Source organism: Bos mutus, chromosome 10, assembly GCF_027580195.1.
Source record: "Bos mutus isolate GX-2022 chromosome 10, NWIPB_WYAK_1.1, whole genome shotgun sequence".
Classification (NCBI taxonomy): domain Eukaryota; kingdom Metazoa; phylum Chordata; class Mammalia; order Artiodactyla; family Bovidae; genus Bos; species Bos mutus.
In genome coordinates, this window is record NC_091626.1 from 24,208,543 (window position 1) to 24,228,549 (window position 20,007).

General features: G+C 44.0%; 1 protein-coding gene across 2 annotated transcripts in view; it reads left to right on the forward strand.

Annotated features, from left to right (window-relative positions):
* Window positions 1-727: 727 nt before the first annotated feature.
* The window catches only part of ZFYVE1 (zinc finger FYVE-type containing 1), a 44,819-nt gene continuing 25,539 nt past the window's right edge, over window positions 728-20,007 (forward strand). For both annotated transcript variants that reach the window (XR_011465602.1, XM_070377590.1), the window contains exons 1-2: window positions 728-971; window positions 2,305-3,245. Coding sequence is in view for 1 of the 2 variants with exons in the window: in XM_070377590.1 (XP_070233691.1) it covers window positions 2,763-3,245 (483 nt within the window). In the remaining variant the exon portion in view is untranslated. The remainder of the gene's footprint in view (window positions 972-2,304; window positions 3,246-20,007) is intronic.

Genomic DNA, 20,007 nt, shown 5'->3' on the forward strand with positions numbered 1-20,007 from the left:
CCAGGCTTCTGGTGTTGTTCTAAGAAACAATAGAAAAGACAAAAAGTCAAAGCACTGAATAAAAGACAATTTCCAAAACAAACAAACAAACAAAAAAACAGGTAACAATATTAACCATTAGCTTGTGTTGTAGCCTGAAAATTTACCTGGATAAATGTACCTCTCTCTAACCAAAAGCTGATTTAAAACTTGGAAGTTCTGAAGGTAAATAAGGAAAGGTCAGAGAAATAAATTAATGGAGGAAAAAAAAATTAATTCTTGGCTTGCAGAACATTCCAAGACTACTTATATTCTCATATAAATTCTTTCTGGTCTTAGTTTGTGCAAGACGAAATTGGGTAACTGGAGACTGCCTGTTTTTAACACATTTCTGAAGGAATGGTGTGCAATAAAAGTTACTTGAAATCGAATTATTTGCCTGGCCTATACCACATATTACATCAGTTCTCTAATTTAGAGCCACTCCTTCTCTGGCCACTACCCAGAACAACGTGCTGAAACCTGCGGAAACCACAGTCAGCGCAAAAACTCCAAGTCCCATAATGCTCGAGAGCCTGTCTCTAGCGCCTCTTCGCAGGAGCCGCGTCTTCCGTATCGGGAGTTGTAGTCATTCAGAGGCTTCATTTCCGGGAAGTTGGGGAAGGGTGCCACTCCGAGGAACTACACTTCCCAGGAGGCTGTGCGCACGCCTCTCCGCCCTCGCCGCTGTCAGGCTCCACTTCTCCCGCTCCTCCCTCAGTGGGCTGCAGCGCTCACGCCTTCCTGTTAGTCCGAGCAGGGAGAAGTTCACTCCGATCAGCTGATCCTAACTGACAACAGGAGAGGAGGAAGCCCGGGAGGCAGCGAAGGAGGAGGGGGGGGCGGAGATGGAGATGGGGATGGATCCACCGGTGCCCTGAAGAACAGCCCCCGCCTCCACCGGCGCCCCGTGGTTCCCGGACGCCGCCTCGCCGCGACAGAACTGCTTAGTGGTGGGGTTCCCGGGCCGCCGCGGTCGGGGAGGGAAGGGCACGGCCCTGCGCCGGGCGAGCGATAGCCCTGGAGCTCCCTCTGCCCCCGGGAGGAAGGGGGGGGCGGGTGCGGCTGGGGTGGGGGTGGGGTGGTATAAACAATGGATCCGGCTCTGGCCTCTGCCGGCGTGGGGGAGATTTGGGGGGACCTTCTTTGTTCTTAGATCCTGCTCCAGCCCCTCGGGTTGAGGTGGTGTTGCCTGGGAGGAAGGAAGGGTGAGAAATCCCCGGCTGGGGAGAGGCGCCGAGGTGGGAGGCCGAGTGGGCAGACTGTTTGCTTGGGTCTTGGTGGGCGGAGAGGTAGCCTTTTGAAGGTTGGTTTTACATTTTTAATCAATTGTGACAATTTTGATTTTTGTTAACGTTGCGGGAGCTGCTTGGGCACGTCTGTGATTAGGGTGTAAATAAGGTCTCCTAGTCATTCCTTTCGCCTTCCCTGTTTATCTAAAAATTAGAAGGATAGATTGATTTCTGTATGGGAGGAGTTGAATACCTGAAAGGAGGGCTTTACATTTCGTTGGAGCATTAGAATGGGTATCCAGGCGAAGGGGAGTTAGAAATATGATTGTAGAAGGGGCAAAAGCCCCTTTCTTGCTCCACTTATTTTTCTTTCTTTTTTTTTTTAAGTTATTTTAAAGTTGGGTTTTGAGTGACAAAGAGAAAAATTATTTAACTCACTGCATGCCTGGCTTTGCAGTGGGCCATAGTGAAGGAATTCTGTCTCCTGTCGCTCCTTTTTTGCAATTTGAGAAAAGGATGAAAGGAAGTACAATAGTTGTTTTTAAGCACCGTAGAATGGTGACTCTTTCCAGGTTGAGAGTCCTTAATAGGCATCTGTCTAGAGTTGAAACAGCCCAGTTACAAGGGTCTTTGGACCTGCCCAGGACTTTGATGGAGCTAGAGTTTATTATTATTGCTTCTGTAGCTTTTTACAGGCATCTTTCTTCGCCTCTCCCAATTGTGGAGTGCAGGGACGGGTGCAGAACGTCCCTTCAAGGACTGTTTGCTTAGTGCTTTCGATCTGAATCTAATAACTCAAGGAACAGAGAATTTCAGTCTGGGAAATAAAGCGACAGAGTCTGTTAAGTGCTTTGATCCTATAGGTAGTTGTTTTCAAAAGGAACAGCCTTAATCATGATTTTGAGGAGAAATTTCTAGGATCAGAATGAGTCAGTATTTAAGTTTCAAGAATGAAATTTCTCTTGGGAGTTTTAGCCTCATATTTAATCACAATCTTTTTATAAAGGTGCACTTCTTTTAGATGAGTGAAATACTTTTCCTGCCTCTATTGTAGGTATCCCCAGAAATATTGACTTGAGGTTGGATAATATTGAAAAGCTCCTGACCACTCTTTCATTACCAAAACCTTGCGACTGAGGCCCCACCCATGAGCCCACCTCAGTAAATCCATCAGATCTCTCTCAGATAGCCATAAAAGACCCTTTCAAGTTGATTTTGACCACATATTTGCCTGCACTTTATGGAAGATGAAACTATCAAACCAAATCAACGTTGCTGCTGATTCAAGAGTCTTAGAGGCAGAAAATTAAACATTGGAACATTTGTGAGTGTGTGAAGAATTCTAATAGGACATCGATTGTTTTTTTTTTTAAAAACAAAACACATTTTTTAGGGTATTCAGAACCCTGTGGAAGTTGTGTGCAGTCTTCAGACTCAACACCTCTGTCTTCACTTCCCCTGGGGAAAGCCCAGTTACCGTTACATGGTAGGTGGTTTCCTTCCAGTCTGAATATGAGTGCCCAGACTTCCCCAGCAGAGAAGGGCCTGAATCCAGGGCTGCTGTGCCAGGAAAGTTACACCTGCAGTGGGACTGACGAAGCTGTCTTCGAGTGTGATGAGTGTTGCAGCCTGCAGTGTCTCCGTTGTGAGGAGGAACTCCATCGGCAGGAGCGCCTGAGAAACCATGAGCGGATCAGACTCAAAGCTGGCCATGTCCCTTACTGTGACCCCTGCAAGGGCCCCAATGGGCACTCTCCAGGTGTGAAGCAGAGGGCAGTGGTGAGGTGCCAGACCTGTAAAATCAACTTGTGCCTGGAGTGCCAGAAGAGGACTCATTCTGGGGGTAACAAAAGGAGGCACCCCGTTACTGTGTACCATGTCACTAAGGTCCAGGAGTTGCTGGAAGAGGAAGGGATGGATGAGGAGACCAAGAGGAAGAAGATGACTGAGAAGGTTGTGAGTTTCCTCCTAGTAGATGAAAATGAAGAAATTCAGGTAAGCGCTCAGTGATCTAGGATTCATGTGGTAGTGGAGGAGATGTGTTGTTGGCAGGTGACTCTCAGGGAACGTCCAGGAGGAGCTTACATTTTAATCGCTAAGAGGCAAGACTTCCGAAAGCTTAAGTTGAATGGAGTTAGATTCACTTACCAGCTGCATGACCTTGGGCTGAATTATCAGTACTTTACCCCTCTGAGTCTTAATGTTCTCATCTGTACACTGGGGACAGTGCCTACTTCATTGGGTGGTCATGAGGAAGAAATGACACAGTGTTTGTAAAGCCTGTTAGATAGTGAATACTCAGTATATGATAGCTGTCATTATTATTATTAGGATTATTATCAGAAAGAACTGATTTAGAACCATTTTCTGAATGAGAGCACTTTGGTAAGTTGTGAATACATGTGAATGAGGAGAGACTGTGCGTGCAGAGAAAGAAACACTTTTTTGGTGGGTCCCAGGGGAGTGGAAGGCTGTAAATCATAACCCTGCTAGCTCCACTGGGAGACAGGTCTTTGAAAAGTGGGCATTTCCTAAGGGTAGTACCCTCTCCAAATGGGCTCTTATTCTCATATATTAGCTTCTGATCAGTAGAGGCCAGTAAGGGCATCTGTGATAACAGGACTGGAGAAATATTTAATTCTGGGCTAGGGAGAGGGTGGTGAGTGATAATAGGAGCAAGTTGGAGAGATGAAAGTGTGTGACAGTTGGGCCGTTTGGTAAAGGGGTAGATGAATGAATGTACTCTCCACTGAAGCTAGCTAGTATCATCATTTCTATACTTCGAATGAAGACTGCTTGAATTCACATCCTGGCTTCACTTACGGACTGTATCACCACAGATAAGTTATTTAAACTCCGTGCCTCAATTTTGCTTCCACATCGTAGTAGCAATTGAGAGGATTCAAAGAAATTAGGAATGGAAATGGAAAGGCCCTTATCACCGGGCCTGGCATTTGGAGTCAGCATCAGTTTGTTGTATTTGTCAGTATCAGGGAGTGTTTGTGGTACATTCAGTACTTTTGGTTGTGATGACTCCTCAAGCCTCCAGATTGGAGGAGTACATTTGTAAGTTACCACTTGGAAACTGTCTAATTACCCTTGAATATTTTTCATCTGTCTTTTTCCTCTTTAGATAAGATTATGGAGATGAATTGCATCATGATTTCTATGTACATGTATTGTCAGCTACTTTGCTAACACAGGCTTTTCTTTCTTGGCTGAAAGGAACTAATAGAGTTATGGAAGTGACCCAGATCCCCTTCTGCCTCCCTTGTTAGCAATAATGTCTCCTTTATGGATTATGCTCTAATTGGGTGACAGTGTGGACTAAATATTTATAAATGGAACACTTGGGTTTGGATGTTTCTTGTTGGTTTTACCACCAGTTCTCTTTAATGTGGAATACTTTGCAGTGTTGTCAGTGTCATAAAATGAGAGGAAGATTTGGGATGACCAGTAATCCTCATGGATACTGTGTCAACACCAAAAAGAGTGTTTCTTAAGGGGAGGAGGCTGTATTTTTTTTTTGTAGCGTTGATACATATTTCTTAGTAGAGAATTAAGAAAATAGAAGAATGTATACCAAAGAAGACAAATCCAACGGTTTGTGCATCTGTTTTTCTTATAATGTGTCATATATATATATATATATTATAATTGGATTGTTCTGTAAAGATTTCTCCTTCATAAACATTGACTACTTCCCAGCAAATAACAGTTTATTAATTGCAAGCAGCTTTGGTTGGGACTAATGGATTAGATGAGAATTTTAGGTGGAGATTTGTTCTCATAGAGTCATAGTGGTAACGTACGTGGAGAAACTATCTGGTTCCCTTTTCTAATGTGAAGGTCTGAAACAATTAGAGAGGTGATTGTCTGATATAAATCTAGATGATGAACTCAGCTCGATTGTAAACTCCTGGAGAGCAGGACCCTGTGTTGTGCCCTGGGTCATACAATGGTGGACATATCAGCCCTTAAATACTTGATTGGTGATGTCACATGTCAGCCTCAGTTTTTTAGAAATGAATATCACACACATACTTAGTAAAAAGGCTAAAACCATATGAAAGGACATACAATGACAAGAGTTCCCCTCCTACTCCATGCTCTTGGTCTCTTGTTGGAACATTCACCATTAACAGTTAACTATGCGCCCTTCTAGAATTTTTGTCACGTATGCTTATGAATATATGTATGCATCTTTTAAATTTTTCAACAAAAAGGGAATCTAATATACTTGCTGCTCTGTCCTTGGCTGTTTTTCACTAAAGGATACTTGTAGAACTTTCCTTATCTGCACTTTGGGGTTTACCTCATTATTTAAAGGCTGCCTAGTACTCGGTTGAATGGTTTTTCTATAATTTTAGCCTATTATGGGATGTTTGAGTTATTACAACCAGGGATGTATTGAATATCCTATAAATCTATTTAGATATGGAATCTTTGTCAAATGATATGTGCATTTTAGATTTAGATCGATACTACCAAATTTCTGAACCTTATTTTCTTTGTTCCTGCAGTGCTTCTCTGAATCTCCCCTGGGTTCTGGTCTTGGCTCATCATAGTTAAAATTTAAAGAGCTCTCACTGTGGTACTTGGCACCATGCATAGCATTTGCGCTCATTGAATCCTGATGACAGATAGCTCTGTATTAGTTTCTTACTGTTGCTGTAACAAATTATCACAGATTTAGTGACTTAAGTTTTTCTATTATAGGTCAGAGATCAGAAGTCCTAAAATGGATTGATGGGGCTGTGTTCCTTCTGGAGGCTATGGAAGAATTTGTTTTCTTATCTTTCTAGCTTCAAGAAGCCTCTTGTGTACTTTGGCTTGTGGCCCCACCACCCAGCTTCAAAGCTAGTAGTGTTAACATCTTCTAATCCCCCTTTCCATCTTTTTTCTTCTGCTGTCACTTGCTTCTCTGCCTGTGGCCCTTCTGCCTCCCTCTTGCAAGGATCCTTGTGGTTACATTGGATTCACTTGGATAATCCAGCATATTCTCCCCACCTCAAGGTCCTTAATTCAGTCATATCTGCAAAGCCTTTTTGCCCCATGAAGTGACAGATTCGCAGGTTCTAGGCACTAGGATGGCATCTTTGGAGGTGGGGTGGGGGCAATTTCACCCTACCACAGCCTGTGAACTAAGTGTAAGTCTTAGTAAGTTCGGCAGCTATAACAGAATAGCATAGATGGGGAGGTTTATTAACAACAGAAGTTTATTTCTCATGGTTCTAGAGGCTAGGAAGTTCAAAATCATGGCACTGATAGATTCAGTGTCTGATGAGTGTTTGGTTCATGACAGCTGTCTTCTCATCATGTCCTCACGTTGCAGAAAGAACCTCTCTGGAGTGTCTTTTATAAGCACACTAATCCTGTTCATAAGATTTCTACCCTCATGACTGAATCACCTCTCAAAGGCCTTACTTCCTAATGCCATCACATTGGGAGTTGGATTTCAACGTATGCATTTTAGGGGAATACAACATATCATCTAGAAGCAGTGTATTTTCTCGATGAGGACACTGAAACACAGAGAGATGAAATGACTTGCCAAGGTCAAGTTACAATAAGTGGCAGAGGATTTGCGCTCCAAGATCCTTGTGCTATAATACTTCTGTTCTCTCTCACCAAGTCATTTAAATGTTCTAATCAAACTTCATTCTGGTCAGTAGCATCAGCTTACCAATTCCTCATGGCTACTGTGAGGATCAAATGAAACAGCTCTGTGTAAATGCAAGACTGTTAGCACTGAAGAACTCCTTCCTCATATCAGTGAAGATTTCATGATTTAGGCCCCGATTTTGCTTTTCTCTGTATGTTTCTAGGCATTTGTGGGCTTTGATCATTTTCAGTTTAGTTCATAGGGATGATTTTAGCAGCTTGTAGGCTGTTACTGTTATGTGAGGTTCCCTCAAATTCTCTGGCCTAGAATCTCCTAAGATTTTTTGTTTGTGATCTGAATATTATTTAGTTTCTTTTGGAAGACCTGGGAGGACAAAAAGCTTCCTTTTGGAGGTGACAATTTTATCATTGACCCGTTGCCATTTGAGTGTATACTGGAATGGCAAATTTGGGGAGAGATTGACTTGTAGTCTCAGAAGCAGGAACTCATTGGTGGCTCTTAAATGGACACATTTGGCCTACTAGCCAAAGACATTTCATTCATTCATCACCTTTATGGAGTATATCTGCTGGTGCCAGTCATTTTCTAGACTCCAGAGATAAGGTTTGGTCCATGCCATCATAAGAGCTTACCATTAAGGGAGGAAAGCAAAGTTAACACATGTAAAACACATAAAAAAGGTGGTTTCGCTGTATAATCAAGGAAGAGTGACTGAGAAGCCACTTTTGCCAGATGGTCAGGGAAGGTTTTATTGTAGAGGTGACTCTTAAGCAAAGACATGATGGTTAATACCACCTGGGGAAATAGACCTCCAGACAGAGGAAAATGAGAACAGAAAGCAGGTAGGCTGGCATGTTTGAGTAGAGAAAGAATGCCTGTGTCGCTGGAGTGAGCCGACAGAGAGTGGTGAAGATGGAGGTGCAGAGCTAGGCAGTTGCCAGATGCTGTGGGGCCTTGTAGGCCATGGAAATAAGTGTGGTTTTAAATGTTGTGGGAAGCACCAGATTGCTTTATGTTAGAAGGTCACTTGTGCTGATGGAAGTTTTTTAGAGATGCTCTTGACTTTGGTGTGAAGACTAGGAGACTTTGTAGTGTCTGGGAGAGGACAAGAGGAAAGCAGGGAACCCACTTAGGCTGTAGCAGATGCAGAGGGGAGAAGGAGCCTGGATTTGGTGCAGTTATTGTCATGGTGAGATGGAAAAACATTGATGAATTTGGGACGAAGTTTGGATGTAAAACAGGAATGCTGGTATGTTGGGTAGGTGAGTGAAGGAGAGGACTCCGTAGTGACTCCTAGGCATTTGGTTTGTGCAAATAACACCTGCTTAAAACCCCAGGTTTAAATTGATAAAACCCCAGACTTAAATTGATAAAACTTTTAAGAACTCAGTTCACATAATAAAGAAAAAGTTAAAGTAATCTCATTTGTTACTATCTAGCACAGTAGTTCTCAACCAAGGGTGATTTTGCTTGCCCCCAGGGGTAGGGGTGGGGGGGCATTTGGTAATGTTTGGAGACTCCTCTAATTGTCACTGCTGGGGGATCAGGGATTATGTGCTTCTGGCTAGTGGGTAGAAGCCAGAGTCCTGCTGAGTATCTTAAAATGCATAGGGTAACCCCCACCTAGAGAATAACCTGGTACAAAATGTCAAGGGTGCTAAGATTGAAACTGATCTAAGAGATGAAGATTTGTTCTGATAGGAGACCTGGATTCCAGTGAAGTGGAAAACATTTAACCAATACACCACTTTTTATTCCCTCTTCTGGTTCTTTCTGTTCCTCAGAAGTAATTTAGCTGAAATCAATATTATCTTTTGGCATATTTTGTAACCTCTCTAGTGAAATGGTTAGACCTTCTGTGTTGTATTCATTGATTTTTCTAGACATTACTGGAACTGTAGTTGGAAAACCAGAGACTCATGGGTCCATTATTGAGAAACTCACAATACGTAAATGATCCACACTGACAAGAGATCTATAGTTTCTTGAAGTTAGAGACAACGCCCTTAGCAAATAACTCAAAGGTTAGAAGAATAAAGTTCTAACAATTAGAGTTCTTAATGGAGGTAGGGGGTAGTATTTTCCTCTTTGTTGAGTCTTGTGAGGGATTCAGACATCTTGTCTTGCTGAAATATTTCTAGTCACAGAAATGGTGAAAAAATTCATATACTTTTTTATATATATATATAAAAAACAAATTATACATTTATATGTACACAGATCCACATCTAATGTATGTATATATAAATACTTAAACCCCAAGTTTTTCTTTCTTTTTACAACCACTCCATTCTCCACTGTCTCTTTTCTACAAACTTGCTATCAGAACAGAGCAGCACACTAACAGTCTCTTGCCCCTGTTTCATCCTCATGCTAACTGATCCCCAGTGGTAGGAAGGCTGTGTGCTCTTCATGCCAAAAAGCTCTGGAAGTTAAATCCCCTCCTGCTGAACATGTGGGGTGATAAGGAAGCCCAGTGACCCAGGAGTGGTCCATGAGACCCTTAAGAAAGTGTCTCCTGGGGTAGGCCTTCCTAGACTAGAAATCCAGAGCCCTGAGCCCTGTCTGAAAGGGAAGGCCAGGGTAAGCCTTCCTGTCCTTCAGTGAAGTCAGTGGTGGACCTCATCTCACTGAGACCGTTCCTTTAAGAAGACCCATCACGTTGTTTGGCTGCTCCACTTGTTTACAGTCCCAGAATAGTGTGGCTCAGAACACTGGGAGTTGGCCTTTTTTTTTTTTTTTTTAATTGGCTAAAAGAGACATTATTCTAGTGGGATTCAGGAATGGAAAATAGCTGAGGATGTTTTTGTACTGTATGGGAATCCTTGACCCCAAACAGGCTGTGCTGGTCTGTCCCATTTCTTTTCTGCTTCTGTCTTAGACTCATCTGTGCGTGACCCCCTGGGCCTTGTCCTCTGCTGCCTGGTCTAGGGTACCTTCCAGGGGCTTGCTCTTCCCAGGACCTCTGTTTCAGAGAAGCTGGCAGAAACCCCTCAGGACTTAACCGGTTGGTAGGTCAGGAACCTGGGGATCATAATTATCTAACTTGTGGAACTTCCTTATTTTTCTCTTCGAATGGTCAGACTATTATAGTATAAGGACTCATTTTGGTACTGTGGCTGGTTAGCCCTTTGGCAAATTCTGGTCAAAACACAAATATATTTATTCTTGGTTATTAGGTGCCATGTTAAAAAATGTAACAAAAAACCCCTCCCATAGATCTGCTTAGGAGCTGTCTGTCAAAATAATAAGCAGTAATTGGTACAACAGCAGAGACTCCATCTCCCTCCACCACCTTTTACTCATAGAAAGCCAAGTAAAAGTCCCTTTTGTTTAGTAATAGTAGTTGGGGGAGGGCACTGTATGATATTATTGGGAAACTGGGGTTGAGAATGACTCAGACAAACAGGAAGATGAAAGAACCCCTATTATATGCCTCTAATTTCTGCTCAGCATCTTGTGAGCTCACTCAGCCTTGGGCTTATTCAGTTGTAACAGACTTCTGGCATTTAACCTGGGAGGCTATTTTTTTAGTCCAGGGCTGTTTAAAATTTGACCCATGCAAGCCATCAAAACCACTGTGAGTCAGCTTTTCAGGGAACCTATCTTTAACTATTTCAAGTTACCTCCAGTTTGTATGATTCTAATTTTTTTCTGATCTGTCAGTTCCTTGAAGTGATTGATTTTATTTCTGGAATTTGGTAAACATTTGGCTTTTTTGAGTCGGGGTTAGTGTCCTAGGCAGATTTCTCATTAAGTTGACGGTGTATGTTTCCCTGTGGCTGCATCTCCGGGCTGTGCTACTCTTGAGTTGGTCCTGCAGATTGTGTCACGTGGAAGCCTTCTGATGGCTGGCTGGACTCTTCTGGGGAGTCCTGTCTGCTTTGGGAACAGCTCCCAAGAGATCAGTTCCAGCTGAGGTTGGAACTGCTAAAATGTATTGAACACATTTGATCAATGGGGGGCAACCAGCGGAAACCTAGTGGGTGAGATCACAGAGAGGGGAAAGAGATAGAAAGTTTTCAGGCAAGACGGATTGGAAAGACCTATGGGAAGGGACACAGAGGAACTTTTGGAGGCAGGAAAGGGTGGGTGTTTCCTTGGAGAATGTTTTGTTCATTTTGCCCCTCTTTCCAACAGCTTTTGGCCAGTAATTAAGAGGTTCCCTTTGACCTGTTTGTGAGGTCAACTTGGTGGTAGCTGGAATCCTTGGTGGTGGCAGAGAGGTATACCCACCATACGTAAGCACTTGGCCTCTGGCTTGAATTGATGGAGGATAATTCAGTTTTCTTGTAGCTTCTGGAATTTTTTTTTTCCCCTCCTTCCTAATTTTCTTTTGCTTGTGACTGGGTTATTGCTGTCTTTCCCAGGAACTTGACTCTTAGAGTACTTGAACAGACGGAGCCTGGTTCTGGCATGTAGTCACAGATACCCCAGGTTCAAGTTAAGAAGAGAATAAAATCCCAAGCAATTCAGCAGTCATAGAGTATTCTAGAAATTCCTCTACCTCTCAGCCCATTCTCCTGCCTGGTGAATATGTCATCCAATTAATACATGGCTGAACCGTTTTCCATAATCTCTTATAACCTTTCTTTTCAAAGAGTTTAATTCAGTTTACCTGTGTCATTCAACAGCAGTCATAAACATTTATTGAGCGTCAATTTTCTGCCTTACTAGTTTGAGTAATCACTCTGAAAAATGCTTTAAAGTGAAAATTCAGAGGTTGAGCATGACTGGGGAGGGGTGGTGGGGCCTTCTTTCCTGGGAAGGCCCTGCTGTCTTCTGTCCTTGTCTCTGAGCAGAGGCTGCTTGAGGATCCTGACTGTTGGTGCGCACCCTTTCTGGTCCCGGTGCCTGGGCGTTCAGTCTGTGGCTGGTAGGTCACTGGGCGCACTCATTCCTCCCCGTGTCCTTAGTCAGCTCTGTTGTTTGGAACTGGATCACCTCATGGGCAGCCATAAAGACAGCCTGCTTTGCCTTTCTTCTTTTTCCTTCCCTCCCTCCTCCTCCTCTCCTTGTTTCCTTCCTCCCCTAATTCTCTCTCTCTCTCTCCTTTTCCCTCCCTCCCTCTAGACTCTTCCTTCCCTCTCTCCCTCCCTCATCTCTTCCCTTCTTCTCCCCCCTACTTCATGAATTATGAAGTTAAATCTACCATTGCCAGGGGAAAAACGTTTCTTTCCAGTGCTACATGTAAAATTTTAGGCTTAGTGGAAGTCGCTCAGTCATGTCTGACCCTTTGCAACCCCAGGATTGTACAATCCATGGAATTCTCCAGGCCAGAATACTGGAGTGGGTAGCCATTCCCTTCTCCAGGGGATCTTCCCAATCCAGAGATTGAACCCAGATCTCCGGCATCGCAGGCGAATTCCTTACCAGCTGAGCCACCTGGGAAGCCCAAGAATACTGGAGGGGGTAGCCTATCCTTTCTCCAGCAGATCGTCCCAACCCAGGAATCCAGATGGGGTTTCCTGCATTGCAGGCGGATTCTTTACCAGCTGAGCTACAAGGGAATCCCTTTAGGCTTATGTACCATATTCTTTTTTTTTTTGGCCACACCATCATGCAGCTTGGGGGATGTTCCCCAATGAGGGATCTGATTGAACCCAGGCCCTCAGCAGTGAAAGAGTAGAGTCCTAACCATTGGACCGCCAGGGAACTGCTTATGTACTGTTTTGGACTGTTCATATATTTCTTCTCCTTTCACTACCATGAAGATTGCATTTACTGCATTTTTTTTTTAAAGGATTGATCTAAAGAGATTTGGCTTTATAGTGCTGCCTTCCTTGACCACCAGATTTAAAACAGCAACTCCTGCCTGTTCCTATAGTCCTACTGCTCTTTCCTGGTTTTTCTTCACTCTGCTTATCATTGTTTGACATAACATGTACTTAAAACCAACCCTTGTGGTATAACTTACACATAATATAATATGTACATCAAAAACCAGTTTTTTGGCTTCATCCCATGGCCTGTAGGATCTTGGTTCCCAGACCAGGATCCAACCTGAGGCCCCTGCATTGGAATCTCGGAGTCTTAACCACTAGATCTCCAGGGACGTCTCTGTAATACACACCTTTTAAGTGTACAGATTTGTGAGTTTCAACAAATGTGTGTACACCTGTGTAACCACCTCCGCAACACTCGAGATGTAAGTACCACACGCTAACCAATTGCACCCCTGGGGCCCCCATAACGCTCAAGGTATAGAGCGCTTCCGCCCCCTCGGAAGGTTTCCTAGGAAGTCAGTCCCCAGCAATCACTCATCTGCCTTCTACAGCTGCAGATTTGACTTTCCTGGAGTTTCGTGTGAATAGAATAATTCGGTGCTGCTTTGTATCTGGCTTCTTGCACTCACCATATGTTTTTGAAGGTCATCCGTGTTGTTGCGTGTCTCGGTTCATTTCTTTGTGTTGCAGAGAAGTTCTATTGTATAGATGTACTGCAATTTCTTCATTTGTCCATGGACATTTTGTTTGCCATGTATATTGTTTGCTTATGGTCTTTCTTCTCCCCATTAGCATGTAAGCTTCCTGAGGGCAGTGATTTTTTTTTATAGGGGTGTAATTCATGTAACATAAAATTAACGATTTTAAGTGAACGATTCATTAGTATTTGGTACATTCAGTGTGGTGCCACCACCTCTGTCTAGTTCTAAAACATTTTCGTCATCCCAGAAGAAAACCCTGTACCAGAGGGCAGTGATTTTTTTGTCTTTTTTATGCAATATTTGTTATTTTCCAGTTATAAAACTAACATAGACTGGTCATGTTAAAATACTGAAGATACAGAACTACAAGAAAGTATCCACTTCTATCTTAATTTTAGAATGAAAACCACTAGTACCTTTAGTTCTTCTGAATGTTGCATTTACTCTTTGAGTGTGGCCTAGAGGCAGACCAGGGCACTGCAACATCAGTCGGCACTTAACAGCATTTACGGCAGGCCTCCGCTGTGCTGAGTGCTTGCTGTGCATTCTGTCAACTTAATCCTGGCAGCAATCCTGTGAAGTAAATTACATTGTTACCCTCATTTTACGGATGAGATAATGGAGCCCAGAGAAATTAAATAATTTCTTTAAGGTTTTTCTGAAGTCAGTGAGTGGTAGAGGCAGATTGGACCCCCTGCTTTTTTTTTTTTAATATATATTTTTATTTATTTGGCTGTGTTGGGTCTTAGTTGCAACATGAGAACTCATGTTGAGACAGGTAGGATCTTAGTTCCCCAACCAGGGATCAAATCCAGGTCCTGTGCATTGGGAGTGCAGAGTAAACCCACTGGACCACCAGGGGAAGTCCCCCTCCACTTTAAAAAAAGATATTTTCTTGGCCACACTGCACAGCATGTGGAATCTTAGTTCTTCAACCAGGGATCAAACCCATGCCCCTTGCAGTCTTAACCACCGGACTGCAAGGGAAGTCCCCAGATTGGACCCTAAGGTGTAGCCTTCCCTAGAGAGAATATAGCATCTAGACATTCTGTTCTGTGTTTATTCACTTACTTAACAAATAAGTACAGATTTCCTATTGTGTGTCAGGCCCTGTCTTAGGGCTAGTGGTAAACAGCATAGCTTAGACCCTTGCCAACCTGGAGTATGCTCTAGTGGGAAGCTGGAACCAGGAATAATGGGAAAATGTTAACAGAGGTGGTGGGTGGGGACTGGAGGCTGTGATTAAGAGAAGGGTAGAGAAAATTGCCCATGGCGTGATCCAGATGGAGGTGGATCTGAATCGAGCTCTCACTTTTTAAAAAATTAAAACATTTCCTTTGTGGTTTATCACAGGATACTGAGTATAGTTCCCTGTGCTCAGCTCTGCTGTCTTCTGTCTAGCCTGGAGTTGTTACTACTAATCCCAGAGCCTTTACCAGAGCTTCCGTCTGTTTCTATAGCTGGCCAGATATGAGTATGCCATGCCACGCCACTGAAAGGGGGGCATCTTCCATCTGGAAGCTCCTTGGAAGAGTTCCTTGAGGATGATGTGGGTCTTGAGGATGATGTGGTATTTCCAATCCCCAGAATCTAGCATTGCTTTGGAAAGCTTTTCACTCAGATATAAATGGACAGCTGAACTGGGTGAGTTGGGTGAAGTCAAAGAAACTGACCATGGAGCTAAAAATGACCCGTCTAAAAGAATTTGCTTTGTGGATCATCCCTACATAGAAACATTTCTCTTTCCTGCTAGAGGAGCTGCAGGCAGCACTGTGAGGTCATATGTCAAAGGCACCACTGGTAGTTAGAAGACATGGGAGGAGAATTCCTGACCTCTCAAGTAATGGAACTCTTTTGAGGACACTGGAGTGGAAGAAAATGATCTTTGCCCTTACCAAATGCGCTCAGTGTGTTTGTGAAGCCAATCTTGTGACTTTAGTGGTCTTAAGAAAACATTTGATTGAGAAACAATTGTTTTTTACATGAAACTTGATTGGCACATGTGTGGGTAAACACAAACATGTACAGTCCTTGGAGGATAGGATGAAACGTAATTTTCTGAACTAGCTGGGTTGGGGGGAGCAGGTTTACTAGAACTTTCTGGCAGTAGGGATTTGCGGTTGGAAGGGAACCTCCTTTGATTTTGGACTTTAACAGTGGACTGGGTCCTGATCTGTTTGACATTGTTTAAGTAAAATTTTATCTGAAAATTAGGCCATGGACTTAAATCTTTGTATGGAGTTTTTTTCAACATGATGAAAATGGCTCTGGATTTTTCAGAGAAGAGAGTCCTCACTTTTCACTTCTCCTTTCCTTCCTACAGAAGATGGAAAATGTTACCTAAATTATACTTATGTTGGTCTTACACTGTTAGATTAGTGCCAGATTCTAGATGAAGCTTGATACATATTTGTTGATTGGTCAACAGAGAAAAAACACAGCCTAAAAGTTGAGAATTAGGTTTTACTTGGTGAGTTTACTGAGGAGTATAGCCTAGGGTAGCCTCTCAGATAGCCCACTCCAGTACTCTTGCCTGGCAAATCCCAGGGACAGAGGAACCTGGTGGACTGCTGTCTCTGGAGTTGCACAGAGTCGGACACGACTGAAGTGACTTAGCAGCAGCAGCAGCCTCTCAGATGGCTCGGAGGAACTGTTTCAAGGAGTTGAAGGAGGAACCAGGATACAAGGGAGTTTTTGCTGGGGGGAAAAAAAGAAAAATTTTCTAGTCCAACATCAAAAGATCACTGCTAATCACAAAGAATAGAAATCTCAAGTTAATGATTTCAGTGCTTTTCTGTGGGAAGATGCAAGAGTCTGGGCTCATTGAAATTATTCCTTTGATGTACACCTTTACTATCTAGAGTCAGTATTCTGTTTTTCTCCATCCTGAATCCCCTCAGGGTGAACCATGGCAGGAGGGCTGGGGTGGCTGCAGTGACTGATGGCTGGATGGAGGCAACATTAGTTGTTTACCAGAATGGCAGGCAGCGTTCTTTGTTTACTGAAATGGCAAACAGCATATTTTTTGTGTACAGGTTAAATGAAGTAATCAAGTTCTCATTTCCTTCTGAGATAGTGGTTCCAGTTCTGCCAAGATTGAGAATCTGGTTTGGTTTCTTTGGGTTCTGTCTCTTCATTGGAGCTCAGGCAAAAATGGAATGAAAGCAGAATAAACCAGAGTAATTGTTCAGTTCCTAAGTTGTGTCTGGCTCTGTGACCTCATGGACTGCAGTATTCCTAGCTTCCCTGTCCTTCCCTGTCTTCCAGAGTTTGCTCAAATTCCCATCTTGAGTTGTTGATGCTGTCTAACTATCTCACTGGCTGCCGGCCTCTTCTTTTGCTTTCAGTCTTCCCCAGCATCAGGGTCTTTTCCAGTGAGTTGACTTCGCATCAGGTGGCCAAAGTTTTGGAGCTTCAACATCAGTCCTTCCAGTGAATACTCAGGGTTGATTTCCTTTAGGATCGACTGGTTTGATATCCTTGCAGTCCAGGGGACTCTCAAGAGTCTTCTCCAGCACAGACCCTCACGTAAATGTAATTAGTGGGAACTTAACTTTGGGGATAATTTATCTATTTTGAGTAATGTTAGAATCTCAGTGGAGAGGTATAAAATCATCTTTGTTGTCCAAGGGTGGGATTTACCATGAGCGCTGTGCGGGGCGGAGCAGTCATGCCTCCCTTAGCCCTTTCATTACTTTGGGAAAGGACCTGATTTTTGTCCTCAGCTATAAAAACTTAGAGGACTGCGTGTTTGTAATTGGTGCAGATCAGATCCTCTGCACCCAGAGCGACCAGAACTGAGAGGACCTCAGTCCTGAGTTTCTTTCCTTTGGAGTATGTTCCGGTGTCTTTAACTTTACTGCCTCTGCTCTGTTGAACTTTCCTCCTTCCAAGGCTTTTTATTTCGATTTCTGTCCCATCTCTTGCTTTTTCCTCCCTCGGCTGCCTCAGAGCAAAGCCCACACGGTCATTCGTCCCGGAATAATTCTCTGAGGGCCGAGAAGGAATCTCTCAGAGACTGTCATCCTTCCCCTTGCCTGCTTGGGTTGCCTTTTTCACTGTTGTAAACTGCTCTGAACTCTGAGCTGAAACAATGTAGTTCATTGAGTACTATAACATTTCATTCTAGAAACTCTCCTTGGAACTTGGCACAAAATGAAAAGCTTTGATGGGTGAGACAGTGATAGAGAGAGGGGTGTGTTGTTCGGTTTCTTCAAGATGGGTATGGTGATAGTCAAAGTTGCTCAGTCGTGTCCGACTCTTTGCGACCCCATGGACTATACAGTCCATGGCATTCTCCAAGCCAGAATACTGGAGTGGGCAGCCTTTCCCTTCTCCAGGGGATCTTCGCAACCCAGGGATTGAACCCAGGTCTGCTGCATTGCAGGCAGATTCTTTACCAGCTGAGCCACAAGGGAAGCCCAAGCTATAAAGTCAGTATCAATAATACTATGTTGTTTTGCTTAAGAGGAGTGAAAAGGAGTTACCAGGAGCAAGCAGTGAGAGCTTTTCATTTTCAGATAGAATTAGTTTAGATTTCACCCCATCACTGCCTCAGTCCCTGGATGGACAACCTCTGAGCCACAAGCAGGCGCAAGCTCGGGCGCTGCTGCTGTGCCCCTGGGTATTTTCCCAGCAGGCTCGTCTTTACTAAATAATGGCTGGTATTCATCAGGCGCTTGCTGTGTGCCGGGCGTTGTACTGTGCCCTTTGCGTGCCTTATCGCCTTTAGTCCTCTCAGTAGCCCTATGGGTTGTAGAATCTCATACCATCTCATTTCCCTGAGGTTTCAGGAGTTGAGCAGCCTTTCCAGGGCCACACTGGGTGTTGAATTTGGGTGTTTCTGACTTGCCTGAGGTCCATGTGAGCAGGAGGAGGACGGAAGGCAGAGGCTGGGGAGGAGCACCTTTGGGGTGTTGCTCCTGTTTTTGCTGTTGGGTCAGGGCCGAGGACCATTCCCAGCATGTCAAGTTGGGTGGGGTGACCAGTTGGCAGGGCTCAGAGTCAGATAGCTTATTTCAGCCCAGGAATGGAGCAGAGTGGGAACAGGCAGATGGTGAATAGGCAGAACCAGTAGAGCCGCAGCCTTGTTCCCCCTGGCCGCATTCTTCCTTCATCAAGGGGAACCTTCTTACCTTTTCTTGACCTTCTCTTCTGCCAACTGTGGGCTTCCCAGGTGGCTCAGACGGTAAAGAATCTGCCTGCAGTGGGGGAGACCTGAGTTCGATCCCTAGGTCAGGAGGATCCCCTGGAGAAGGGAATGGCAACCCACTTCAATATTCTTGCCTGGAGAATCCCATGGACAGAGAAGCCTGGCGAGCTACAGTCCATGGGGTTGCAGAGAGTTGGACTCAGAGACTAACACTTTCAGTTCACTCTCTTCTGACTGAAAAACCGGTCTTGTTACTTACTCCCTAGGCTGTTGTTTCCTTTCTGGCTCAGGGGAAACTGCCCACAGGTTAAGGATGAATTGAGTAGTATAACAGGGAGCAAAATAATGCGAAAGGCAGAAGAAGGAAAAACGAAGCATGATTTCAGTTTGCCAGGCATTTTCTCGTTTATCTGTTGATTTGATTAGCAACCAGTACCCAGTCAGGGGAGGCAAAGATGGTTATATCCTCATTTTACATGTGGAAAAATGCAGTCAGTGCATATTGAATGATTATTCAGGGCTTCTTGGTAGAAAAACCAGCCTGAGGTTTGAGCTCCACCTCCTAGAATTCTTTGCGCTAGACTCATCTGCACATGCGCACATGAACTTGTATGTTTAACATACCCCGGACACCTGGTGCCAAAATCATATCCCCAAATGCTGACTCCAGTGAGTTACTTATATATGTTATGCACATCATTTAGTGGGTAAATCTTGAGACATTTAACTCTTAACAGATCCTACAGGCCCCTTTTCAGGTGCCCACTCTTGAGTGTCCTGGATACCCGTTGTGGTTTTTTTTTTTGGATAGTGGATTCATGATTGAGTTCATTTCCAGGGGAGAAAACCCCTAGGCCTTGTCTTCTTCCTCCAGACTGTTTGATGACTCTTGCAGCCGGCCACTCTGACCTTATCTGACTCCTTGCTGGTAGAGGTTTATGGAGCTTTTGTTTTGTTTCTCTTGCGGCCAGCTTTGCAGCTTGGAACGATACTGGAGGAGTGACATGGGTCCAAAGCGGGCTGTTCTGTGTAACTTCTTGTTCCTCTCAGTTGCCTGGGAGATCAGTGAGCCCAGTTATCAAATGCCGCCGCTGTGTTCAGCCCTGTGGACGATCCAGGGTGGAGAAGAGTGATCAAAGTACCTAGCAAGGTGCACTGCATTCATTCATTCGGTAGCTCGATATTGAACTCCTCTCCTGTGCCAGGCCGTATCCCGAGTACTGGGGGTGTAAGGGCAGACTCGCTTCTGCCCTCATGCATCTAGTGAAGGGCACTGTCAGTGCAGTGGGCATTCAGTAAATAAAATATTGTCATTAAGGCTATTCCTGTAATAATTGTAGTGATGTCATTAATAGAATAGTGAGTGCTTTACCATCTTGATGAGATTATGGGAAATGAAGAGATCGTATTATCACACCCAGTGGTCTGCCTCCCTGTAACTTCTCCTTATCAAACCAGCAGACTCTTGAGAGTCAGGAATGTGTTTTCTGTTGTTGTTGTTTGTGTGTCTCCTGGCTGGAGGATGAGAGTTGTAAAGGTTCATCACTCCTTT